Source organism: Chiloscyllium plagiosum, unplaced genomic scaffold (assembly GCF_037043375.1).
Source record: "Chiloscyllium plagiosum isolate Xiang-an unplaced genomic scaffold, Cpla_swu_hap1 HiC_scaffold_2, whole genome shotgun sequence".
Classification (NCBI taxonomy): domain Eukaryota; kingdom Metazoa; phylum Chordata; class Chondrichthyes; order Orectolobiformes; family Hemiscylliidae; genus Chiloscyllium; species Chiloscyllium plagiosum.
Genome location: NW_028270140.1, coordinates 128,735,069 through 128,762,411, shown reverse-complemented (window position 1 = coordinate 128,762,411; position 27,343 = coordinate 128,735,069). Strand labels below are relative to the sequence as shown.

Below are 27,343 nucleotides of genomic sequence, written 5' to 3'. Positions count from 1 at the left end.
AACTTACTCACTCCACCTCCTATGTTCACATCCAAATCGTATGTTAGATATTTTTCCTCTTACTCCAAGCTAGGCAAATCTTATCATCTCTTCCTCCTCCATGATCTCTGACAGATAAAATCTGCACTGGCCTTCTGTGAGAAACACCCAGATAAATTAAACAAAGGAACCCTGCAGCTCCCACAATCCTTCTCCATGACAATGGGACAAATTTGGAACATTCAAACAAAAGTAAATGAATTAGAATCACAGAATCCCCACAGTGTAGAAGCAGGCCATTCGGCCCATCGAGTGCACACCAGCCCTCTGAAGAATATCCCACCCAGACCCACTATTCCAATAACCTGCACATCCCTGGACACTATGGGCAATTTAGTATGAATAATCCACCTCAACTGCACATCTTTGAACTGTGGAGGGAATCTAGAGCACCCAGAGGAAACCCACACAGACACGGGGAGAATGTGCAAACTCCAGACAAACAGTTGCCCAAGGAATCGAACCTGGGTCCCTGGTGCTGTGAGGCAGCACTGTTGACCACTGAGCCATGGTAATTATTTTTACTTTAAACACGATACTTTGATTCCATAACTCGTATCAATTCTTTTTAATGATTAAAGCAATTTGACAACCCTCTTCCCCAAAATTGCTAGCTTTTAGCTTTTTTCATCTGAAAACTACAGAAATAATGTTAAATATTTCACTGAAGTAATGGTAAACATCCTGGCTTCATTAAAAAGCTCAAAAAGATGCCATCCATTCTGCACCAGGGCAGCATGGTGGCACAGTGGTTAGTATGGCTACCTCACAGCACCAGGGACCCAAGCTGAATTTAAACCTCCAGGCTACTGTGTGAAGTTTGCACATTCTCCGCATCTCTGTGTGGGTTGGGTCCGATTTCCTCCCACATTCCAAGGATGTGCAGGTTAGATTGGCCCATTGTGTCCAGTGATGTAGAGATTAGATGGATTAGTAGTGGGAAATACAGGGATAGAATAGGGTTGGAAATCTGGTTGGAATGCTCTTCGGAGAGTTGGTGCGGACTTGTTGAGCCGAATGGCCTGTTTCCATATTGTAGGGACTCTGAACTGTAATGAATCCAAGAATGTTTGATTTACATTTACTTCAGGGTTGTTTATTAGGTTCTTAATCATGTTTTCTATTTTTCTTACTTTTTACACTTAAATCTCCACCCTAAAATCTGTATTCTGAAAATTAAAAGTTATATCTCTAAAATAGACCTATTATGGAATCAGATATTCCTAACCGTGTGACTGAATTTTGGCCGTTTTCTGATTCAGCCTGTTTCTGAGGTAACTTTGGGCAGTCCTGCAGATGTTACGCATGCATATTAGTAAATTGCAAAGACTATCCAAATTCACTTAGTCATAGAGTCTTACTGTATTGAAACAGGCACTTCAGCAAAGCCGAACAGGTTTCCTAAATTGAACTAGCCCCATTTGCCTGCGTTTGGCACATATCCCTCTAAATCTTTCCAATCCATGTACCTGACCAAATATCTTTTAAATATTGTAAGTGTACCTGCCCCTACCACATCCACTGGCAGCTCATTCCATATGCGCACTACACACTTTGCGGAAAAAATTTCCCTTGAAATCTTGTCCCTTTCACCTTAAACCTATGCTCTCTAATTTAGACTCCCTACCTGGAGAAAAGACCTTTGCTATTCACCTTATCTATGACCCTAATAATTTTATAAAACTCTAAGGTTATCTTTCAGCCTCCTATGCTCCAGGAAAAAAAAAAATCCCTGCCTATCTAGCCTCTCCTTATAACCCAAACCTTCAGGCTTGGTTACATCCTTGGAAATCAATTTTGCATTCTTTCTAGTTTAGTAACATCCTTCCCATAGCACAACAACCAGAACTGTATGCAGTACTCCACATATGGCCTTGCCAATGTCCTGTACACCTGTAACATAAAATCCCAACTTCTGTACTCTGTGATTTGACCGATGAAGGCAAGTGTGCGAAATGTTTTCACCACCCTGTTTATCTGTGACACCACTTTCAAGGAGCTATGTACCTGCATCCATAGGTCTTAATGGATTTTATCTACCTGGACCTCATGAAGGCCTTTGACAAGGTGCTGCATAGGAGGCTACTGAGTAAGATAAAGGCCCATTGTGTCAGAGGGAAGGTGCTAACATGGATAGAAGCTTGGCTGTTTGGCAGAAAGCAAAGAGCGGAAATAAACGGGTTCTTCTCAGGATGGTAGCTGGTGACAAGTGGCGCTCCACCAGGCTCAGTGTTGGGACCACAACTTTTCACTTTATACATTAACGATCTAGATAAAGGAATTGGAGGCATTCTGGCTAAGTTTGCAGACGATACAAAGATAGGTAGAGGGACAGATAGTTTGAGGAGGTGGGGAGGTTGCAGAAGGATTTGGACAGGCTCGGAGAGTGGGCAAAGTAGTGGCAGATGGAGCACAACATGGGAAAGTGTGAGGTCATGCACTTGGTAGGAAGAATAGCGGCATGGCCTATTGTCGAAATGGGGAGAAAATTCAGGAGTCTAAAGTGGAAAGAGACTTAGGAGTTCTTATCCAGGATTCTCTCAAGGTAAACTCGCAGGATGTGTCAGTAGTTAGGAAGGCAAATGCAATTTAGTTTGAGAGGACTTGAATATAAAAAAAGAATGTACTTCTGAGGTTCTATAAGGTTCTGGAGTATTGTGCGCAGATTTTGGTCCCACATCTCAGGAAGGATGTAGTGGCCCTGGAGTGCATCCAGAGGTGGTTCGCGAAATTGGTCCCAGGAATAAAAAGCTTAACATATGAGGAATGTTTGAAGTTTATACTCGATGGAGTTTAGAAGAATGAGGGGGGGATCTGTACAGAATACTGAATGGCTTGGACAGAGTAGATGCTGGTAAGTTGTTTCTAAGGGTAGGAGAGACTAGGACCCGAGGGCACAGCCCTACAGTGAAGGGAAGACCTTTTAGAACAGAGTAGAAGAAACTTCAGCCACGGAGTGGCGAATCTATGGAATTCACTGCCACAGAAGGCTGTGGAGGCCAGGTCACTGAGTGTATTTAAGTTTGAGATAGATAGTTCTTGATTGTCAAGGGGATCAAGGGTTATGGGGAGAAAGTGGGAGAATGGGGATGAGAAACTTATCAGCCATGATTGAATGGCAGAGCAGACTTGACGGGCTGAATGGTCTAATTTCTGCTCCTGTGTCTTATGATCTTTGTGTTCATCAACACTTCCCAAGGCCCTACCACTAAATGTGTATGTCCTGCCCTGGTTTGTCTTACCAAAATGCAGCACCTCATATTTATCTGAATTAACTCCATCTGCCATTCCTTGGCCCACTAGCCCAGTTGATCAAGGTCCTATTGTAATCTCAGATAACCTTCTTCACTATCTACTATACCACCAATTTTAGTGTCATCCATAAACTGACTAATCGTGCCTCCTATATTGCCATCCAAACCATTTAGATAAATGATGACAATAGTGGACCCAGCACTGTGGCACACCACTGGTCACAGGCTTCCAGTCTGGACAATAGCCGTCTGCCACCACCCACTGTCTCCTACTGTCAAGCCAATTTTGTATCCAATTGGCTAGCTCTCCTTGGATCCCGCGTGATCGAACTCTAATAAGCAGTCTACCATGCAGAACCTTGTCAATGACCTTGCTAAAGTCCAGGTAGGCAACGTTCATCTCTATTCTTGGTCACCTCTTCAAAAACTCAATCACATTTGTGTGACACTATTTCCCGTGCATAAAACTATGCTGCCTATCCCTATCGCTCCTTGCCTTTCCAAATGCATTTAGATCCTGTCTCTCAGAATACCTTTCAACATCTTCCCCGCTACTGATGGGATATGGATCACAGAAGTGACTGTAGTGGTCAGATATGACTAATGCACAGTACTCTTTGTAAAGAACTGTCTGCACTTCGGAAGTGTTACCTTTCCAAAATTCCCAAGATTTAGGAAACTTCCATTAAACTAGAAAGTAGCAAATTTGGTGCCTTTATTCAAGAAGGATCACAGTAAACAAGAAACTATAAGGCTGACTTGTGTTGTAGAGGTGTGAGAATTAGAGATTAAAGCTGCATGCTGAGAGAAGAACTCAAGATAATTGGGAACAGTCAGCAAGGTCTTTGAAAATGAAATTGTAATTTTCAATTTTTGGAGTTCTTTGAACTCCATGCACTTTGGATAAGCGGAAGCCTGTTGAAGTAATGGATTTCCAGAAGGCAAAATACTATTGTAGAAAGTGCAAGAATATGGAGTAAGGGCTAACATGGATAAAAGATTGGCTGACTTGGACAAATGCAGTCCTGCAGAGGCCTCAATGTTTTACAGTTCATATAAATGACTTAGACGAGGGGAGTGAAGGCATGGTAGCTAAATTGGTAGGAAAGTATGTTGTGAAGAAGAAAAAGACTTGCAGATGGAGTAATGTAACGTGGGAAAATGTGAAGTTGTTTTCTTTTGCAGGGAGAACAAAAAAGCAGAATATTACCTAAACAGACAGCAGCTATGGAATTCCAAGGTGCAAAGAAGTATGGATGTTCAAGTACATGAGTCACAAAAATGTTGGTATGCAGATACAGCATGAAGGCTAATTGGATGCAATCCTTTATTATGAGAGGAATTAAACATCAAACTAAGGATGTTTTCCTTCAGTTATGTCGGGCATTGGTGAGACCACATCTCGAAAGCTGTGTACAGTTCGATCTCCTTATCTAAGGAATGATGTAATTACAATGGAGGCAGTTCAGAGGAGGTTTCCTAGCTCGATACCTGGAATGACAGAATTGTCTAAAGGAGAATAAATTGGTCAAGCTAGGCTTTATTCTACTGGGGTTAGAAGAGTGAAGGGTAATTTAGCTGGAGTGTATAAGATCCTGAATGGTCTTACCAAGGTGAACATAAAAAGGATGCTTCCTGTTTTAGGTTATTGCCGAATCAGAGCACATTGTTTCAAAGTTAGGTTTGCCTCATCAGGACTATGAGAATTATTTTCTCTCTGAGGGTTGAGAAACTTTGGAACACTCTGTCTCGGAAAGTTGTGGAAGAGGCATCATTTTTAAAGACAAGAGTTGGCAGGGCAACTGAGGGTTATCAGGTATAAATGGGAATATGGACTTTGAAATGCAAACAGATCAGCCTTGTTCTTATTGAATGGCAGAGCAAGCTTGTTGGGACAAATGGTCCATGGATCCCATTTCATGTTTGAATGTTCACTGAATAGGGGAGTGACTCTCCAATTTACTCTATTTGTAATATGACTGGCACACAAAAATATGGTATTGAAACACATCAGATAGTAACAGTAGTTTATTTACTCACAGGATTCTCCTTAGTACCTAAGCCATCATAATACATCACACCAAGCTGATACAGAGCTTGAAAGTCTGTGTCTTTAATTTTGTTAAACTCTTCAAAAGCTGTTTCAAAGCATCCCTAAAGCATACATAAAAAAGCCAGTCAAACAATAGGATAATTTTCGATTTTGTTCTTAAAAAACATTGAGTTTACTTCCTGCAGTCAGCCTTCTTACATATATGTGAGAATTTGACTTTAAGTTTGGGTCTTAGTCTTTACTTTTAAGTCAAGTTAGTTAATTTAGGAAGATCCGACACCATTAAGTAGCAGCATCTGGTCATGAAATAGCAGCAGTATTTGCAATAAGAAAGGCTGTAACCTTCAGCTGGACTTTAGACCTCTCTGCTAGTACGAAGGGTTGGAGATGGATGAGGAGGCGTGCAGCATCTGGCCTGTCTCCTGCCTTTCCATCTACCTCTACTTTTTATTTTTGTTTGAGGGATATGGGCATTGCAGATTAGGACAGCATCTATTGCATATCTCTAGTTGTCCCTGAGACAGTGGTGAAAATTAGCCACTGGAACTACTGCATTACGTTTGGTATAGGTACACTCACAATGCCAATGGAGTGAAGGCACGGTGAAGCCACTGTACAAATCACTCAGATTGGGGTCTACTGAAGTCTTTAAGTAGCCAATTAATAGTCAGTCCATTGCTTCATCCAGTCCCATATTATTGTACCCACAATGGGGAAAGGCGCACACCAAATTGGTGACTACTGAGCTTTTACTCAGCAGGAGGTGCCAGAGCAAGAGGGGTCAATTATTTCGGGACTCCCTGTGCTCAACACGGACATATAAGCCCACATCCATGCTGGGGACTGCCAGACTGGCCTCACCAACAACCTGTGCATACCCTCTGTCCCACTTGCTTCAACTTCTTCTTCCTATTTGTGGACCAAACTGGAGTCACTGAAATGGCAACTGCTCAAACCATTTTTTTTACCCTCGGGCGGCACTGGCTGGGCCAACATTTACTAGGTAAAAACAATGACTGCAGATGCTGGAAACCAGATTCTGGATCAGTGGTGCTGGAAGAGCACAGCAGTTCAGGCAGCATCCAAGGAGCTTCGAAATCAACGTTTCGGGCAAAAGCCCTTCATGAGGAATAAAGGCAGTGAGCCTGAAGAGTGGAGAGATAAGCAAGGGGAGGGTGGGGGTGGGGAGAGAGTAGCATAGAGTACAATGGGTGAGTGGGGGAGGAGATGAAGGTGATAGGTCAGGGAGGAGAGGGTGGAGTGGATAGGTGGAAAAGGAACTAGGCAGGTCGGACAAGTCATGGGGACGGTGCTGAGCTGGAAGTTTGAAACTAGGATGAGGTGGGGAAAGGGGAAGTGAGGAAGCTGTTGAAGTCCACATTGATGCCCTGGGGTTGAAGTGTTCCGAGGTGTAAGATGAGGCATTCTTCCTCCAGGCGTCGGGTGGTGAGGGAGCGGCGGTGAAGGAGGCCCAGGACCTCCATGTCCTCAGCAGAGTGGGAGGGGGAATTGAAATGTTGGGCCATGGGGCGGTGTGGTTGATTGGTGCGGGTGTCTCGGAGATGTTCCCTAAAGCGCTCTGCTAGGAGGCGCCCAGTCTCCCCAATGTAAAGGAGACCGCAGCGGGAGCAGTGGATACAATAAATGATATTAGTGGATGTGCAGGTAAAATATTGATGGATGTGGAAGGCTCCTTTAGGGCCTTGGATAGAGGTGAGGGAGGAGGTATGGGCACAGGGCCAACATTTACTGCTTACCCTTACATAGAGGGTACATCTTTGAGAAGGTGGTGGTAAGCTTGCCTTCTTGCAGTACCATTGTCCAATTGGTTTGAAAGGACAGAGTTGAAAGATTCTGATAAATCACTGATCCATCAGTGTCACTGTATTTCCAAGTCAGGATGGTGAGAGCTTAAAGGGGAACTTGTAAATGGTGGTGATGGTGGTGGTGTTTCCATATAGCTGCTGCTTCTGTCTTTCTAGATAGTAGTGGTTATGGGTTTGGAAGGTGCACTGCACTACGGTTAGATTGGCCACTACCTTTTCTAAGGTGAGACTTCCTATAAAAGTTTCACCCTAGACCAGCTGAGTGTAAAATGGTTGCAGGACAGTTGGCATACTGTGGGTGGATCTCGACTGATAGTTTAGTTGGGTTAGGAAACACAAAACCTGCAAAATCCAGCTATTTATTTTGTGTTGGTTTCATTATTTTTTAGTTGACATGGTATTCAGTCTTGAAAAGACTGGCCAGGATCTCACAGAGGTGTTTCCAATCAATTGGCCATCAGGTCAGAAGTGAGCTTGCCTCTGCTAGCCCGGAAGCCACAAGCAGGAGGGGTGGTTATTGCTGTGACTGCAACATGCTCTGGATCAAAGGATTGTTGGAGTCCTCAAAGAAGGGTGGGCTTAGCAGATGAGGTAGAACAATTAGGTAGATCCAGGAAGGCAAAGTTGATTTCAAAGGCTGGAGGGTTGAGTGGTCACACCTGGGGTAATCAATGCCTCTATGGGTCAGTTTGTGTGGCATAGGGTACCTGCTCTTGAAGACTCACCCCTGCTCTCCAACTCCACAGCTAGGAATTATTTAACCTTTACTATTAAGTTGTCCAAAAGTGATTGGGATGTGGAATATGCCTCCTTCCTGCCCTTAGGAAAGTGGATGTCTACCTGCAGAATTTACTTACCAACTGCAGAATAATTTTACCAAATATACAAAATTTTAAGTAAACTGTTCTTTTACGCATTAATTTTTTTTACAATTAAACTTTATAGTAAAGTTTATGCTACATATTTTATTTTAGCCTAATATTTGATTGATTTTTGAGATAATATCATCCAGTACATAATTGAATCAAAAGATTATACAATTTGGGGTTGAATGGGCTAAATGGGCTCCTTCTGCAGGACAAACATACTCTGTTGTTACATGTTTGGCATGAATGATAATGGCAGATGGTTAGCAGCAAACTGTCTTTACTGTTTCATTGTGTAGACTTGCTAGTTTGAAGGAATCAACCAAAAAAAGTTACCAGCAAAATAAAAGGAGCAAAATTCCAGGACAAAAAGAATAAAAAATCTGCTTGTGAAATTTTAATTTAGAAACAAACACATAGCTCATCCATTATAAAGTTAGGCAGGGATAAGACAAGAAAATATCTGGTAACATGATTACAATCCATGAATGTCCACATAATCATATAAAAATAAAAAATTGGCCTATTGCAGGCTTTGCTTAATATTTAATTCTCTTGAAGAAAAGGAAAGTTAGCCTGCAATAAGTTTGATTTTCAATAATCACCTACAATAATGATGTTCACTCCAGAAATCTGATGACAAAATTTGATGTGGAAGCATATGATACAAACTATTAGTTTGGGATTGCAGATAAAAAAATACAAAAGAACAAATTATTATAGCGATTTTCATCTGCATAATATATTAACAATCTAATAGCTTCTTTTTTGGCTATATTTATTCATTATTATCTTACCTCTTCAAAGTAGAGTTGCCCCAGCAGGAAAATTGCTTGCAAATCTCCATCATTGATTCGTTTCCTTAAGATAGCATCTGCCCTTTTCACATCAGAGGTTTTCTTGAAGTTTTTAGCTGAATGTAAAGTACAAAAATACGCATGTAGAGTCCGTATTTCCACATTACAACAGATTCCTTGGGGGAGTCAGTCAGCTCAATGAGGTAGATGGCTATTGGGAGCTAACAGCACAGAACTCTGGCTGGCGACAATTCAGAACCTGCTTCCTTGCTCTAACCATGCGTTTTGTAGTATCCATTCCTTATTACCTGACAGATAGTGGTGGTAAGCTTCCTACTTGAACTGCTGCAGTGAATGGATGGTAGGTGAACCCACAGTGATGTTAGGGAGTAACAGTTTTTTGATCCATCAACACTGAAGGAACAGTGATATGTTTCCAAGTTAGGATGGTGAGTAACCAGAAGGGGAACTTACAGATGGTGGTGTCCTGATTTTAGTGTCATAACTGTCTAAACAGCCTGAGAGTTGCTGCAATGCATCTTGTAGATAGTGCACACTGCTGCCCCTGTGGATTGGTGTTGGAGTGAATACTGAAGGTAGTGGATCAGTTGCCAATCAAGCTGGCTGCTTTGTCCCAATGGTGTCAAGTTTTGACAATTGTTGGAGCTGCAACCATCCAGCTAAGTGGAGACTATTCTACCATGCTTCAGACTTGTGTCTTGTAGATAGTGGGAGAAACTCCATGGAGCATTCACTGTAGATTTTTCAGGCTTTGACCTGCTCTTGTAGGCACAGCATTTATATTGCTGGCCCAGTTCAATTTCTTAGAGGCAAAAAAAAAAATGCAGATGCTCAAATCCAAAGTAGACAAGCAGGAGGCTGGAGAACACAGCAAGCCAGGCTGCATCAGGAGGTGGAGAAGTCAACATTTCAGGTATAACCCTTCTTCAGGAGTGAGGGTGGGATTTCTGGCTAATGGTAATCTTCTGGTGGTTACACAGTGAATCTGAAAGAGAGATGATTAAATTCTTTGTCTCTTGTTGGAAATGGTCATTGCCTGGCATTTGTGTGGTGCATCTATTTCTTTTTGCTGATCAGCCCAGGCTAGAATGTTGTCCAGCTCTTGCTGCACACAGACATGGGTTGCTTCAGTATCTGAAGAAGTCATTAGCCCATAGTTCACACACGGCACGGTGGCACAGTGGTTAGCACTGCTGCCTCACAGCGCCGGAGACCCAGGTTCAATTCCCGCCTCAGGCGACTGACTGTGTGGAGTTTGCACATTCTCCCCATGTCTGCATGGGTTTCCTCCCACAGTCCAAAGATGTGCAGGTCAGGTGAATTGGCCATGCTAAATTGCCCGTAGTGTTAGGTAAAGGGGTAAATGTAGGGGAATGGGTGGGTTGCGCTTCGGCGGGTCGGTGTGGATTTGTTGGGCCGAAGGGCCTGTTTCCACACTGTAATGTAATCTAATCTAATAAAAAACAGATCAAAAGTATTAGAGAATAGGTTGTGCGGTTTCTGGGGCACCACTTTGCACCAAGCATGGGGATGGTTAAGGTGGCAAATTGAGATGAACGACAACAGCTGGCATTATTTTGGGCTACACTCTAGCCATCTGGCCAAACAAACGGACTGATCCCCATTTAGCAACATTTGAAAAAGGTGTAGACTATGCAGTCCTTTGAGCCTATTCTACCATTCAATTATATCATGCCTTATCAGTAGCCTAACCTAATTTTCCCAATTTATTACTGCTGACAAACCTATGACTCACAATATTGAGTTTCAATTCATCTAACCTCAATGATGTTTTTTGCAGATAAGAGATCCAGATTTCCACTAAAACATTGATGGAAGAACTGTTTTCTGATTTCACCCCTGAATGGGCTCGCTCTAGTTTTCCTTATGTTCTGTTATAATGCTCACACATTTTTTAGTACTGGATGGACTCTCACACCACAGGGATTTCTATTTACAATATCTAATCCTTGGAACATATTAAATACCTCAATTATCTCGCTTCTTATTGTTTTATAGTCAAGTCTAGCATATGCAAATGAATGATTCAAACTCATTTGCAGGAAATTGCCAGGGTACTTTCAACAGGACTACTCTCAAATTTTTAAAAACATTCTTGTTCCTATATCATTTACCTAAATTCTGGGCAGCGCTGTTCTTGATCCCACGCTCTTGCAACGACGGACACTTGTTGGTTTGCTTCTGAGGCAACAGTTCAGAGGTTAATTTGTTTCGATTTATTGACTGCACCCTGCAATTTATTTCATTATTAGCATGCTGAAATTCAAGCTTCCAGTGGTTAAAAATGCTTATTTATTAAAACTTACAAATGAACTAAGAACTATTTAAGAATTTGTCTGCACAGCCCTAGTAATTTTGCTTCATACATTCCATTTTTAAAAAAATCTAATTCCTTTTAGAACCAGGATTCTTGTTTACGTAATGGACAACTGTACCTGTGGGCAGCACGGTGGCACAGCAGTTAGCACTGCTGCCTCACAGCGCCGGAGACCCGGGTTCAATTCCCGCCTCAGGCGACTGACTGTGTGGAGTTTGCACGTTCTCCCCGTGTCTGCGTGGGTTTCCTCCGGGTGCTCCGGTTTCCTCCCACAGTCCAAAGCTGTGCAGGTCAGGTGAATTGGCCATGCTAAATTGCCCGTAGTGTTAGATAAGGGGTAAATGTAGGGGTATGGGTGGGTTGCGCTTTGGTGGGTCGGTGTGGACTTGTTGGGCCGAAGGGCCTGTTTCCACACTCTAATGTGATCTAATCTGTCTTGCCTGAGTAAAACAAAGACAATAAGACCAATGTTCTAAGCTGAATGGATGCCTGAAATACTTTCATTCTATGATTGATTTTGACAATCTTTCAAATAATCCCTTCAGTAAACCTAAAGTGATCATTACGCATGTTTCAAAAAACATAGCTGAGGAGCAGGAGTGTTTTTTCAACTCTACCGTCTGCCTAATGCAACCCTCCCCACCCCAACCAACCGTCATCATTGGAAAATGCTGGTAGCGCCACTAAGGACATGTCTTACCAACTTAATAGAATTATTCTTTGAGGAAGTGACAAAGTTGATTGATGAGGGAAGGGCTGTAGATGTCATATACATGGACTTCAGTAAGGCCATTTGATAAGGTTCCCCATGGTAGGCTGATGGAGAAAGTGAAGTTGCATGGAGTCCAGAATGTACTAGCTAGATGGATCAAGAACTGGCTGGGCAACAGGAGACAGACAGCAGTCGTGGAAGGGAGTTTCACAAAATGGAGAACTGAGACCAGTGGCGTTTCATACTGGGGCCATTGTTGTTTGTGATATACATAAATGATTTGGAAATAGGAATAGGTGGTCTGATAGCAAGTCTGCAGATGACACTAAGTTGGTGGAATAGCAGATAGTGAAGGGGACTGTCAGAGAATGCAGTAGAATTTAGATAGATTGAAGAGTTGAGCAGAGAAATGGCAGATGGAGTTCAATCTGGGCAAATGCGAGGTGATGCATTTTGGAAGATCCAATTCAAGAGCAAACTATACAGTAAATGGAGAAGTCCTGGAGAAAATTGATGTCGATTGTACCCTGAAGGTGCAACGCAGGAGAATAGAGTGGTCAAGAAGGCATATGGCATGCTTTCCTTCATCAGACAAGTTATTGAGTACAAAAGTTGGCAGGTCATGTTACAGTTGTATAAGACTTTGGTTTGGCCACATCTGGAATATTGCATACAGTTCTGCTTGCCACATTACCAAAAGAATATGGATGCTCTGGAGACGGTGCAGAGGAGATTCACCAGGATGTTGCCTGGTATGGAGAGCGCTAGTTATGAAGACAGGTTGAGTAGATTAGGATTATTTTCATTAGAAAGACGGAGGTTGGGATTGGAGCTGATTGAGGTCTACAAAATCATGAGAGGTATAACAGTGTGGATAGCAAGAAGCTTTTTCCCAGAGTGGGGGACTCAATTACTAGGGGTCACGCATTCAAAGTGAGTGGGGAAAAAGTTTAGGGGTGATGTGTAGAAATTTCTTTACGCAGAGGGTGGTGGGTGCCTAGAACACACTGTCAGCAGAGGTGGTAGAGATGGGCATGATAATGTCATTTAAGATGTATCTAGACAGATACATGAATGGGCAGGGAGCAGAGGAATACAGTCACTTAGAAAATAGGCGACAGGTTTAGATAGAGAATCTGGATTGGCGCAGTCTTAGAGGGCTGAAGGGCCTGTTCCTTTGCTGCAATTTTCCTTGTTCTTTGTTCAAGTAACCTGATCAAGGTCCAAGTCCATTTTCAGACTAACACTGGGTTGTCATGAAACTCGCTCAGTATTCCCAAATTTGAATGAAGAGACTTTGTGCTTTGATTATGCAACATTCTGATCATATTACATTTCAAGTTGAAAAGGCAATTCATGTGACATCTGATCATATGATATTTACAATTGCCACAGCATTTTATCCTGCCAGATATGTATGGGGGTTGGTTTAACTCAGTTGGCTGGACAGTTGTTTTGTGCAGAGTGATGCCCACAGGAGTGGGTTTAAATTCTACACCAGCTGAGATTACAATGAAGGACTCTCCTCCGCAATCTCTCCTCTTCCCTGAGATGTGGTGACCTTTAGGTTAAAACCACCACCAGTTGTCTCCCTCTCTCTCTCATGAGAGCCAGCCCTATGGACTGATAGAACTATGGTGACTTTACCTTTTTAGCTATGTATTTATCTCATTGTTTACAGTATATATAAGGTGCCAAACCTACAGCCAGCCAGCCACACATGGTATTTCATTGGCAGACACCTGCTTCAACTGGTCGACAGATTTGCAGCTCTTTAATATGGTTGTCATAATTAATTATAACATAACCTTACACTAGAATAGACCAGGAAAGAAAACTAATCGTTTATTGTAGTTTAATTTATTTTATTCATATTTTATTTGAGTTGGAATTTCAAATACAGGTAAGTGGAAGTGGAAGGTTATGTAAGGAACAGCTTCTGCACCAGAGGCCCTTCCTCTCCCCAGGTGCTGCTGCAGGCTTAATTGGTGGGCTCATCAGCAAGATATGTGGGAGGAGTAGCTTAAGGCCAGGGCTTGTGGCAGAGAGTCTGCAGGCTGGGTTTTGGAATAGGTCAGTTTCCTGGAGACTAGCTTGGGGAGGGGGCTAAGGAGATGAGAGTCACACAACAGGGAGAAGGCAATGACAGTCATATGGCAAAAGGTAATTCTGAGTCTGGCCACATGGTGAAGGCAGGAATGAAATTCAGCCCACCAGGTAGCTCCTGCTAATTTTTCTGTTAAAAAAAATAGCTTTTTGCAGTTTTGGTTTTAGTCTGGGAAATAAAATGTGGCCACCTTTATTTCACTGCATGATGTTTTCTGGTGGGGTAACAGCTTGGTGGAAACTTTTGGAACTGAAAGCCTCTGCCTCAAAGCCAAAAGATTACTAAAGAGGACAGAGTAAGAAAAAACAGTGATAGAGGTAAGAGAATGAAAGGGGCAAGAGAAAAAGAGGGAAAGGGACAAGTGTAGGAGAGGAAAAGCAGGCTGTGAAAGAAGGAAACTTATGGTGAAAGTCAATTTACTTTCATGCCCCACTTTCATGTGAATTCTGGCAAAGGTGGTGCCCCATCAGAGGCAATCCAAAGTTTGTGCTCATTAAACCTAACTCCTTAGCGCAGACCCAGTCACTATCCCTTTCTCCACTGATCATGAACTGAAGCTGTTTTTTCTCTCTAGTTTTGCTTCTTAGTCAAAAAATGGCTTTATTATTAAGCTTTACTGTTTGGCACTTTTTAATGACTATTTTTAAATTATTAATGTTTAATTTATTGCTGAGTATTTTTGATAAAGTTCATGTTTACTGTTGTGGTAACCTTTACTGTTCTGCAATTTGCTCAGACTCCCCTCCGATATGAAATGTTGCCCCTCATGTGAATAAGTTGGTCACCTCTGCTATAGGGTAATCTAAAATTCTGAATGTTTTAAGATGACTACCCAGTTCTGCTGTTTTTTAAACTTACGGATGATGAGTTTTCCTTTTGCCTTCCATACAGTACGGATGCACTTAGCCAGGAAGATTATGTTTGAGAGATCTGAACAACACCCAATTCCAAATAATCAAACCTGGAAATTAGATGATTAGGAAAGGTGTAAAACCATTTCATTGCATTTCAAAGTTTAAAGGCTACAGGATAATTTATGAATGTATAAGCTGGCATTTAAATCACAACCTTCACAACCACAGGAAAAGCACATTACTATCTCCTTTGAAGTCATTTATCAGTACAGACGTATCATCAGGGTTGATTTGCCATTCAGCACTCTTCTCTTGTAGAGAATGTTGTTGTGATTGTTTCAAATTTAGCATTTTTATATTTGTCCTAACGAGTGCAAGATAAAAACCTTTGGCAACATTTATCTTATTTCAGTAATTTATATGAAGTAGAGTCACGGTTGTGGTTTTGTAAACATGCAGCCAATGCAGTACAGGAAGGTCCCATGAATGGCAAAGTAATAATGACCAACTATGCTGTTTGAGTGAAGTTGGTTGAGGGATAAATATTGGCAGGAATAACTCGCCTGTTCTTCTTCAAATAGTTCCATGTGCTCTTTGTCTACTTAAGACAGCAGATGGGACCTTGGTTTAACACTTCATCTGAAAGACAGCACACTCAACAGTTCAGTAATGGTGCAGTACTACACTGGAGTGTCCAACCAGATCTTTGAGTTCAGGTCCCTGGAGTGGGATAGGCAGAATTTTGGAGAATGAAGCTAGCAAAAAGACAGTTTTGCTGCAAGTAAAAGGAAAAAGTGAATTTAACCCCTGAGAAAAATAACAAAATTAGGGTGGACCAATTGGCATGGTTGAGTGATTAATTTACTTTAATGTTATTTAAACAATAAGCAGTTTAAAAGGTGAAGTTGGTCTACTATTGTTATGTGTGTTGTTTTGTGCATACTGCAAAAGTTAAATAAATCCAGTTTATACAGTTCAGACTCTGTTACTAACTTGAGTAAAGTGTATGGCTTATGCCATCTTTCATCAGTTAGTGAGAAATCAAATGACAATGACACAAATGTTTCAGGATAGTGCAAGTAACGTCTGCTTCAGAAAAATACAAGACCATTTATGAATAATGGAAAAAAATCAACTTGTGCCTCACAATACATAAAATTAATCTGTTATTTAGCTAATTAGTCATAATGATGATTAGCCAATAACATCCAAAAATGCTGGCAACTGCTACCTGATACCTCTTAACTTTACAATGAATTCTGGACAGAGGAAAAGAGCCTTTTAAAGATGCCTGGAGTTCCTTGGCATTAGTGTTTGTGTTCTTTCATCTGAAACCGTTTTTGGTTCACAAACAATCCAGGATGATATTTCAGTGTAGTACTGAGCATTGCTACACTATTGGATATACAGTACCTAGAATTTATGTTTAACTGAAGCACTATATTAAAAACAATGGTGAAGTACTTTGTGCCAGCCAATGATTAAGACTCAAACCAGCTCTCAAAAAATATTGGTTATGGGAACTTGCTGTGTGCACACTAATGATTGGTACTTTTTGCTGTAACATAAGAAAACAAAGTTATTTGAAGTTATAAAGTCTTTTGGCAGGCCGCCTGGTTATGAAATTCGTCATATATATTATTTTTGAAATCTCCTCCACTGCATTCTGTTAGGCTAAAGATGCAAACAAAACTTCCAGAATTGCAGATACTTTTCATCTTTGTTACTATGATCATCTGCAATACTGTCTAAATCAATCAATCAAAATAAACCTTTGCTTGTTAATGGGAATGACCAAAGTCGTTTACAACCAGGAAAATGGTAGTGGGGAGGCGATGTTAGTGGTCTTAGCATCGGACTGTTAAAAGAGAGATCCAGGTAATGTTCTGGGGTCCAGGTCTGAATCCTGCCATGCCAGATGTTGGCATCTGAATTCAATAAATATCTGGAACTAAGAGTCAAGTGATGACCATGCATCCATTGCTGATTGTCTGTTTCACTAGTGCCCTTCAGGTAAAAAAAACTGCCATCCTTACCCAGTCTGGCCTACGTGTGACTTTAGACCCACAACAAAGTGGTTGACTCTTAACTGCCATTTCGGCAATTAGAGATGGACAATAAATGCTAACCTAGCCAGCAATGCCCTCATTACATGAAATGAGTTTCAAAGAGTTCTATTTTTGAGAAGTAGTTGTGGCTTTAGTATATGAAACACAGCAAACAAATTGTGCCCAAAAAGATCACAGAATCCCTACAGTGTGGAAACAGGCCCAACAAGTCCACACTGATCCTCTGAAGAATAGCCCACCCAGAACACTTCTGCTATATTTATCCCCTGACTGATGTATCTAAATTACACATTCCTGTATACGGTGGACAATTTAGCACAGCCAATTCATCTAACCTGCAAATCTTTGGAATGTACAAACTCCACACAGTCGCCCAAGGATGGAATCAAACCTGGGTCCCTAGCGCTGCGAGGCAGCGGTGCTAACCACTGAGCCACTGTGATGCCCCAAGCACCCACAATATGAAACTGAACAGGCAATCTGCATTTATATTGCTGATTGATTGGGAGGAGATAAAATATTGTCCTGGGCACCACCTTTGGAACATCCAATGTACCTCAGACACGTTACTATTTATTTTAGGCACAAATTATTCAGCACAGCACCGCCAATGGAACATCGAATGTACCCCAGACATTTTACTATTTATTTTAGGCACAGGTTATACAGCAGGGCACCACTATTGGAACATCCAGTGTACCCCAGACAGATTACTCTTTATTTTAGGCACAAGTCATTCAGCATTTTTCTTGCATTCACATTATTTTTAAATAACAATTTTCTCCTGCAATACCGTTTTTTCTACTAATGCATGTCATTTTATCTACGTTAACGTGAACATATATAACTCTCCCTACATTAATATTTGCTTCATGACGTATTCGTTCTCAGTGCTGAGGCGCGACGGCAGCAGCGGTACCACCAGGCCGTTCTTCCCCACCTGCGCTGGGCGCCTTTCGCACGGTGGCCCCGCTTGTCTGCCTTCCCTCCCCCCCACAGCCCGCGGCGGTCCTCAGGGAAGGACAGTTGCTGTGGAGACAGCGCGCCCGGCAGTTGCTAGGCTGCCCAGAAGTCCGCCCCCATTGTTTTGCACCGGGTGCAGCATCATTACAGCGCCCTGGCGTCTTCAGCTGGGAAGTTAAGGTTCCGGGAACTTGCAGAGATCGGTAGCTGAGAGAAAATATTTTTCCATCAACTGGATGCGCCATTATCCGGAACACCCCCACCTGCCCTAGTGTTAATTTTGTTTTGGGTGTCGATTGAGGGATAGATGCATTTAATTAATTTCGTGGAAAACATTTAATTGATTGCTACGACATACTCCACAGCAAGAAGATGTGAGAGAAATATTTTGGCCTACATCACATTCATATATTTACTTTTCATTTGTGGCTGCAAGTGGGAACTTAAGAAAAGGCCATCCTGGATGTTTCAGAGCATCTAAATTTTTCAAAGTATCCTTCACTCTTCAAGAACTATATGCATCACGATTTGGAGATGCCCGTGTTGGACTGGGGTGTACAAAGTTAAAAATCACAACACCTGGTTATAGTCCAACAGGTTTAATTGGAAACACACTTAGCTTTCTGAGCGACGCTCCTTCATCAGGTGATTGTCACTATCTGATGAAGGAGCGGCGCTCCGAAAGCTAGTGCTTCCAATTAAACCTGTTGGACTATAACCTGGTGTTGTGTGATTTTTAATTTTATATGCATCACAACAGGATTTGTTTTCACATTACTATTTTCTCCTACATCAATGTAAATGATTTATAAAATCAAATTTAAAATAAGATCACAAATACAAACAACAGCTATAAATAGTTTTAAGATTTAGAGTTTTACTGTCCAAAACTTATTTAGTTGCATCTACTCGTTTCAATATAGTTTGGAAGAATTTAAATAACTTACCTGGATGACGAACATCTCACTTAATATTTATTCAAGTTGAGTATTGGACCAACAGTCTAAATGTCAATATTTTTGTATTCATTTCTACCTCCATCTTTAAATATTCTTAAGTTTTAGTAGTGCCTTTGATTTCACAAGTAGTTAGACCAATTTACTAAACTGCAATTTACAAGAAGTATCAATGGTCCAGATCCTCTGGTCCCAGACTCTCAAATTGGATGACCAAATGCCAGGACTCTGGTTGTCCAGATGCGCCAACTCTGTGGGAAGTGCCTGGAGAATGTTAATTTTTAGGAGGCAATTCCTCTGTTCTCTTGACCATCTGAGAAAGTTAGAGTTGGAGACTTCAGACAGTTAAGAAATTTTGACAGAAAATCACAGTTTAATTTTTGGGAAACTATGCAACTGACTCCCCATCACCAGAGTTCTGAATCCACTGTGATCTAACCTCACTAGCCCACACTATGAACTCCCTGTGGACTTGAGTTAATTTGGATTGCCACTCAGGTGACACTCCACCCAATTATATAATCACCTATTCACTCATACAATGAGAAGCTTTAAGGTTTTACTTGTAAAAAGGCATGACTTCACTTTTTTTTGTTGTTCTCTCCAAAGTTTCATGCACTGAAGGAATTATGCAGAATCCTCCAATCCAACATCGGACTTTTTGGACAGAAAAGTCAGAGGAATATAAATTGTTTTTGTCTGGTCAGTTCAGTGTCAGAAATCAATGGTAAATTTCAGTCATATTTCAATAATTAGTTGCAATATTGTGATCTTGGTAAATATTGATCATTAATTTCCAATTTCCATCATCTGATTTTAATACCAGAGACCTTCATGGTCTAAAATGTTTTGTTTTTGAAAAGAAAGCAATGTGGATCTAAAGTAGCTGCACTGAACACCTGACCCCAGGATAAGGTAAGTTAGGGAACTAATGTGGAATGAATGAAAATGTCTGAACTGAAATTATCATTTTATTTAAAGACATTAAAACAAGTCAACTGAATCAGGCTTCAAGAAAAATCTCTTAATTTACATTTGTTTGATAAGCTGCATATTTGAACAAGAAAGGTGGTCTATAACTAGACACCTTGGAAAGAACAGTGCTTCTGACTCAGTGGTACTGTCCCTCCCTCTGAGTCAGAAGGCAGAGTCCAAGTCCCACCTGTTTCAGGTGTGTCATAAAACATCTGAACAAGTTGATTGTAAATAACTACACCATGGCAAGACAATGGCACCATACTGAGGAAAATACAAGCTACCTATATTTTAGGAACGTTTTGGCTGACAAAAGAAAACCGAGATGTAACATCAAGTTCAAGAAGATTCTTTTACTCAGTTTCCTTCTTGAAATCTTAAAAGCTAGCACTAGTGATGAAATAAATCATAGAAATACTCATTCAACTATAACTCAAAGATTCTACAAATTTTAGTACTGCAGAGGATACAAAACATCAACTAAGAAGGCATGGTCTTGGTTTCAACAGTCATAACTCAGACTCCAAGAACTTGTAAAACAGCGTATTATTTTTATACCGTTTTGTGCTAAGCACTTAGCTTTAAACTTTGTTTCCATGTTTGATGTCATATCTCCTTCTCAGGGTAGTAATAATATTTGTCTTTCTTTCACTCAAGAAAACCATGTATTTGCCTACTTCATTTTGACTAGTACCACATTTTAATTGAAGTGTGATACACCTGCATGCTAGAAATAAAAATCTTTGTTACAATCAACCAAGTAGTTTAAAAAGAGAGGTACTGATTCATGCCTCCATACCTTTTGTAACAATCTGAAGTGTTAAAAGAGTATATTTAGAGTTTGCCTATCCTATATATGAAGTTTTTAAAATAAAAAGTAGTAAAGATACATTTAGCTCCTGTTTTTATTGGTGTACTACATAAAAGTACATACGGCAACATTCAATTTCTGGTTTGATTTGAAGATCAAAAATTATAAGAGTTCTGATCATCTGAAAATTCTGTTCTGTTACTTTCCAGGCATAACATTACAAAAATATGTATTCAAGTGCTGGTGGCTTTAAACACCCTGTGGTCTCTGAGGCAGGCAGAGGTTGTAAGGTTCCAATGGATCCCAGAAATCATCATCTTTCCATTCAATAGCCTGAAATACAAATAACATGGGAACTTAAAATAAAAGCAAATTCGCACAGTTGAAACATATTTATAAAATATGTTTTTTGTAGCTGGACCAGCAATTGGAATAGAAGCTTCAGACTTGTCACATGACTGTGCAGCCTTGACATTTTCACACAGCAGCTTGAAGAGGGAGATGGAATGTGGAAAGAGAAGGCACTTGGGCATTCAACCTTGGGCTGAACGTCACAAATTCTTCCAATAACTGGATCTCTGAACATTTGACCAATCCATAACTGTTGAAATATGTCAATCAGACAGCACAGAAGAGGTCCTTTGGCCCATCGAATCTATGCTGACCTATCAACACTAATTCCACTTTTCAGCCCTCAGCCCGTAGTCTTGAATGTTAAAAGACATTTCAAATGCTCACCCACATTTTTTTTTAAAAAGGTTGAGGTTTCCTGCCACTAGACTCCAGGCAGTGCGTACCAGATTCCCAACACTTTCGGGTGAAAATATCTTGCCTCAAATCCCAGCAAACCCTCTGTCCTTCAGCTTAAAATTTTGTATCTTTATTTGTGACCCTTCAAGTCTACAACTTTCTCCTCAGTTTTCTCTTTAAACTTGCTGGGTTTTTAAAAAATGATTAATTGCAACATTTGAACTTCTTAGATTTGCAGGACTGACTGCTATCTCACTGGCTTAAATTGAAGGGTAACAATGTTCAAATGTTACAACCAAAGAAGTATGTATATGAAAGCATACATAAAGAACCGGCCAAAACCTCCAAAGCCTGGCCTGGTCTTTGGGCCTTGTTTTGGACATCCTTTACTTGACAGTTCAGTGTACAGATACAAGAGTTAATTAGGAAATCAAATCAGATTCAAGACAATCAACCTCATACAATAATTATTTGGACACTTCACAGCTGTTGCCAAACGTGCTGAATATTTCTAGAATTTTCTGTTTTCAAATCAGACTGCTAGCAACTGCAGTATTTTGCTTTCAGGTATGGCAGCAGAACCTGATAGCTTTCATGTGGAAAAATTAAATTTTGAATGAAAGACAATGTATATTACTCCTGTTTGGTGCATGACTATATAAATATTTTCAGCATTTTCTCTTTTTCAGACTCTGAATAAAATCCGGCAAGTGGAGATGAACTAATCAAAGCTATTCTAATTCTAAAGAAAATGTTCTGTGACAAGTGTATAAAATTACTCGCTACGTAAAGCAGTATTTTTTATTTTAACAAAATAATGGAATGTTAAAGTGTGAATTAACACTCTATTGGTTAGGAATGGCTATGTAAATCATTTGAAAATTGTGCTTGTTTCTCAGATGGAACTCATTTAAGGCATTAAGGTAAAATAAAATTTGAATTGATAGATCATTTCAGCATTACCAAAATACTTAATATCATCATTGGCACTTAATTTGCTTTCCATTGAAATTGCATTTTAAATTTTACAGTTAGAAAAATATATTGTGCTGCTGGTTTTCCTGTATATACCTTATCAATTACACTGGCCCAGTCATCCTCTCCTGTATAATGTGCATCTAAGACAAGGAATTTTACTGCTCCGGTTTCTTCATTCCATGCCACTCCCAGAAGAGTATGAGCTAGAGGTTCACCACCTGTTTTGCAAAGCAATAACAACAACAAAGTCTAAAAAGACATTAAGGAATCAACACTGAAATGTAGGACTGCACATACCAAAAGATTTTGTTCTGCATTTAAGGACAGTGTAGATATATTCTTAAATTTAAAACATATGACTGATTAAAAATAACATCCTGTTATGAAAAGTTAGAAATCATAAAACATAAATTCAGCTCTTTGTGAAGGCTACTTTAAATAGTCATGTCTTGTTTTATAATTTACTTGACACACTTGTTTTGCAGTATTCAAATAAAAGTTTAGAAGTAATGAAAATTTAACAAAGAAATCACAAACTTACCAACCATGACTGGAGTACCTTGCACCTCAAAATGTTCTGCAAGTTCCCTTGCTGCCAAAGCTAACTCAGAGCCTGCCCTGCAAAAGTTCAAAATTTCATTTTAGTTTCACTAATCGTTTTCTTTTCACAAACTATTGGAAGTACTTATAGTCTGCTTTTATGTTCCTTGTAAGTTTACTCTCACGTGCTATTTATCCCCACTTAAACCACCTCAGGATCTTACTTTGCTGAATTGTTAACTACTCCAATCCTTTGACTTGCTACTTTTTAAAGATAGAAACTAGGAACAGGATTTGAGCCTGTTCTGCCATGCAATCTGATCATGGTGATCTTCTATGTCCAAGCATGTTCCTGCTTTCTGTCCATACCATTTGATGCCATTAATATCTTACAAGAATGTCAATCTCTTCTTGAATATACTCCGTGATTTGGACTCCGCAGCCTTCTGTGGTAGTGAATTCTATAGAATTACCACCCTCTAAGTATAGAAATGTCCCTTTATCTCAGTCCTAAATGATCTGTGTGTGGCGACTGACTTTCTAATAACTTCATTTGACTCTTCAATGTTGGATGTAATAATATGCTTATGTTATTTTGTTGGTCAGGGTTGGACCATATTTACTACTGTATTTTTACACCAGAAAGAATTATATAACTGCTGCAATGCATGCGTTGGTTCCTTGACTGAGCTCGGTCCGCATTTGTTATTTCTGGTGTTGATATGGTTTATCCTTATTATTGTTCTACATGGTAATTCAATACAATGGAGTGGCATGCTAGATTATTTTAGAGAACAGTTGGAAAGTTGTTGCCGTACATCTGGCATCACATCTAGTCAGACGAGAGGACGCTATCGTGTACTCTCTGTAAAGTTCAACGTGAGCTTTCTTGATGATCCAGTAATTTCATGATCATATTGCTATACTGGCATTTTTCTTTTTTTTGAGACCTATTTGATGCTGTCTCCTCAGCTTCCACGGTGAGATTTTAACTATACTTTCTTGATCATTAGCTGAGACCTCTATTACTATTCCTACAACATTACACACTGCTATAAGATGACTTTTTAAAAAGACAAGATAAAATAATAAGGTTCATTTGTGGTCACTGGAAAGTTCAAAATAAGCTGAAAAAAATGACCATAAAATACAAGGACAACTGGCTATGTGATCTGATTATAGAAACTCCAATTCAGCAAAAGCTTTCAGTGCTAATCATAAAAATATTAAATAATAATACATTTGAGGCAAATCTGATGAATCAAATAAAGAGCATGTAATTATAAATATGAAAAGTAAGTTGATAGAAAAGTTTACTTAGACTTTCTTACCGAATGTTCATGATCTTTGAAGTAATCCCAAACGAATTTAATACTGACCGGATTTCAAAAGACCCAATCCAATCCGTTGATCCTACAATACTAGGGCCTTTATCTCCAGCAGTTACTAATATCTAAAAATACAATGTTAAGCAGTAAACTAAATGGCAATTTTTGAAAGAGATATAAACAATTTAGCAGAAAATATACAACTGAGAATTAGATTTGGCTATCATTAGTATTTTACTTTGCTGATTGGATATAAATTAAAAGAACTAGTGGTTTGGCCTCTATGAAGAACTGCACCTATCACAATGCAAGTCTGATCAAGTACAAAGATGTGAAGGCATCATATGACCTTGAATATGCCATATCACAAAAAACAAGAGCAGTTAATTTATTCCCCAAGAGGGATAAAATAAATATTTCCAATAAGATAATGCTGATTAAGTTGATGTCACCTGCTAGTTGAAGATAAAGAAGATAGAAAAGCTACCAATCCTTTTTTTTTTGTTTTTATATATTACTTGCACTAATGGAGTTGTTTGGATAGGGGAAAGTGAGAACATGTTTGTTTCTGAATAGATCAGCTCACTAGATGTGACAGCTTTCTAAAAAAAAAATTCATTTGTGGGATGTGGGCATCACAGACTCGGCCAGTATTTATTGTCCATCCCTAGTTGCCGTTGAGAAGGCAGTGTTGAGCTGCCTTCTTGAACCAGTGCAGTCCACCTGCTGAGGGTTGACCCACAATGCTATTAGGGAGGGAATGCCAGGATTTTAATCCAACCACAATTTCCAAGTCAGAATGGTGAGTGGCTTGGAAGGGAACTTGAAAGTGTTGATGTTCCCTTGTATCTGCTGCCCTTGTCCTCTCGATATAAATTATCATTGGTTTGGAAGGTGCAGTCTGAGGAACTTTGACGAATTTCAGCCAAGATCTTAGTGAATGGCAGAGCAAGCTCAAGGGATGAATGGCCTACTCCTCTTTCAATGTTTTAAGTCTTAAGAACACCACTTTCCAATATTAGGAAGTATCTATCACCTATAAGTACAAAGGCATGAGAACATCACTACCTCCAAGTTCTCCTCCAATTCATACATCAACCTGACTTAGAAGTATATTGTTGTTCCAAATCTTGAAACTACCTTTAAGTGCAATATTATGATCCCAGCTGATGGTAATACTGGACAAGTCAGATTCAAGAGTGAAACCTTACTCAAAACTGTTTTAGTTTTACAGTTTGGTTTTTCAGTCAGTCAGTGAACAGAGACACATGAAATTTATGTACTTTCAACAAAATAACACAAGATCATTAAGGAAAAGAAAAAAAGTGCAGAATAAGCCAATTTAGAAACTTATTAACATAGACAACAACAAAACAGTCAATCGTTTTCCAAGTCATAGTTTTACGGTCACTCGGTGAAATATCTAAACTCTTAATTCCTAACTCAATTAACTAGGTTACAGGTGTTTCCTTTTGGACTTACTGTCCATTCACCATAAGTGATTCTCTCCTTTATTGCTTTTCCGAGAGACAAAACGACAGACTAACACACTGACTCTTTCCACTGAATTTAAAAAGAAACATACGATCTTTTACAGCTCTTTTCCGTGGAAACTCGATTCTGGTCTCTGAACATCTGTTTTTTCTGTAGTTGCACAAATTGCACTATATAAATATTCACTGATTAACTTCACATGTACCTTGCTTCTCATTTAAGCCACATTCTTTCTTAGTAATTATTTTGAACTCACTAGTCAAAAATGGTTATCTGGCTTCTTCAAAAACATCAGCTCCACATAATTTAAAATTAAAGTCAATTTTCCCCTAATTTAGAATCCAATTTCCCAAATACTATTACAACCAAGAAGGCAGCTTACCACTATTTTCTCAAGTGCAATTGTGTACACGGTTCTGGAATCCACATTATAGGAGGTATATGACAGTACTGATGTTGTCTGGGCTGGACAGTTTTAGTTATGATGATTGGACAAACTGGGATTGTTTACCTTAGAGAAGGTGGAAAGGGGTCATGACACATGAGATGTGAGGAAAAGCTTTTCCGCCTAGAGGGTGGTGGGAACCTGGAACTCATCTAGTAGATTGGTAGAGACAGAAGCCCTCATATCATTTAAGAAGTATTTAGATGTGCACTTGTGATGTAAAAGAATACAAGGCCCTGGACTCAGTGTTGAAAAATAGGAATAATAGTTAGGTTTTTTTGGATGGGCCCAGGGGCTGAAGGACTTGTTTCTGTACTGTGACATCTCTATGACTCTATTAGGAGTAGGTAATAAATGCTGGTTTAGCCAGTGACACACACATCCCATGAATGAACAAAGGAGAAGCAAAAATATTTTAGCAGCAGTGTCCTTTAGGACTCAGCCAGCTCACAAGCAATAGTGGTGTTAGTGAATCACTCTTGATGATTGACTTCAAAAGCTCTCAACTCAGGAGTAAACTCTGCCTTTGCCACCCTCAGAGCTTCTTGTAGTTCGTCTTCAACATGCAGATATGCTGATGCACCAGGTGAGGTGGTTGTAGTAGATGATAGCCATCAAGAAGTTTCTCGTCCATCTTTGAATTGATGAGCCTTCATGAGATCCACAGTCAATGTCAAAGACTTCCAGAGCAACTATCTCCTGAACGTACATCATTGTGTCACTTCTGTTAGGTCTGTCCAAAGAGATAGCAAATACCCAGGAATGGTGATGGTGGTGTCTGGAATATTGTCTGTAATATATTATTGAATGAGTAGAATATATCAAATTGTTGCTATGGAACAGCTCTCCCAAGTTTGGGACAAGCCCTGATGTTAAGAAGGTGAATTTTGTAGAGTAAATTGGGTTGAGTTTGCCGTTGTTGGTCTTGGTACCTAGGTCAATACCAGTTGATTTATTTGGTATCATTCCTTTTTTTTGACTTTGTAGCTGTTTATATAACTGAGTTGCTTTTAAGAAGCAATTCACATATCTCTGGATGTGGAGTCACATCTCAGCCAGCCAGGAAGGCGATAGATATTCTTCCCTAAAAGGACATTATTTTATAATGACGTAATACAGACTTTTAAATATTCAAAATCCCAACAAATACTTAAAACCTCAGACGTA

The 27,343-nt window shown here is 39.9% G+C and overlaps 2 protein-coding genes and 1 long non-coding RNA gene across 6 annotated transcripts in view; 1 reads left to right on the top strand and 2 right to left on the bottom strand.

The window, feature by feature from the left end:
- The window catches only part of lrp2bp (LRP2 binding protein), a 35,118-nt gene extending 17,210 nt beyond the window's left edge, over positions 1–17,908 (bottom strand). Inside the window, exons 1-5 of one of the 2 annotated variants that reach the window (XM_043705951.2) lie at positions 17,794–17,908; positions 14,872–14,974; positions 10,992–11,107; positions 8,836–8,951; positions 5,334–5,447 (exon numbers count right to left, since the gene is read on the bottom strand). In XM_043705951.2, the coding sequence (XP_043561886.1) occupies positions 5,334–5,447; positions 8,836–8,951; positions 10,992–11,107; positions 14,872–14,900 (375 nt within the window). In that variant the 5' untranslated portion in view covers positions 14,901–14,974; positions 17,794–17,908. The remainder of the gene's footprint in view (positions 1–5,333; positions 5,448–8,835; positions 8,952–10,991; positions 11,108–14,871; positions 14,975–17,793) is intronic. The other variant, XM_043705960.2, reaches the window with a different exon arrangement.
- Positions 17,909–18,083: 175 nt separating this feature from the next.
- On the top strand, positions 18,084–22,447 carry LOC148151993 (uncharacterized). 2 transcript variants are annotated; one of them, XR_015750876.1, is made up of 3 exons: positions 18,084–18,273; positions 19,465–19,582; positions 22,081–22,447. It is a non-coding gene; the product is annotated as an uncharacterized LOC148151993 (long non-coding RNA). The 2 variants fall into 2 exon arrangements; XR_015750877.1 differs by lacking the exon at positions 18,084–18,273 and adding an exon at positions 18,713–18,881.
- LOC122556135 (ufm1-specific protease 2-like) overlaps positions 19,809–27,343 on the bottom strand; it is a 64,924-nt gene continuing 57,389 nt past the window's right edge. For both annotated transcript variants that reach the window (XM_087973427.1, XM_087973421.1), the window contains exons 9-12: positions 24,241–24,362; positions 22,911–22,987; positions 22,463–22,587; positions 19,809–20,974 (exon numbers count right to left, since the gene is read on the bottom strand). In XM_087973427.1, the coding sequence (XP_087829553.1) occupies positions 20,891–20,974; positions 22,463–22,587; positions 22,911–22,987; positions 24,241–24,362 (408 nt within the window). In that variant the 3' untranslated portion in view covers positions 19,809–20,890. The remainder of the gene's footprint in view (positions 20,975–22,462; positions 22,588–22,910; positions 22,988–24,240; positions 24,363–27,343) is intronic.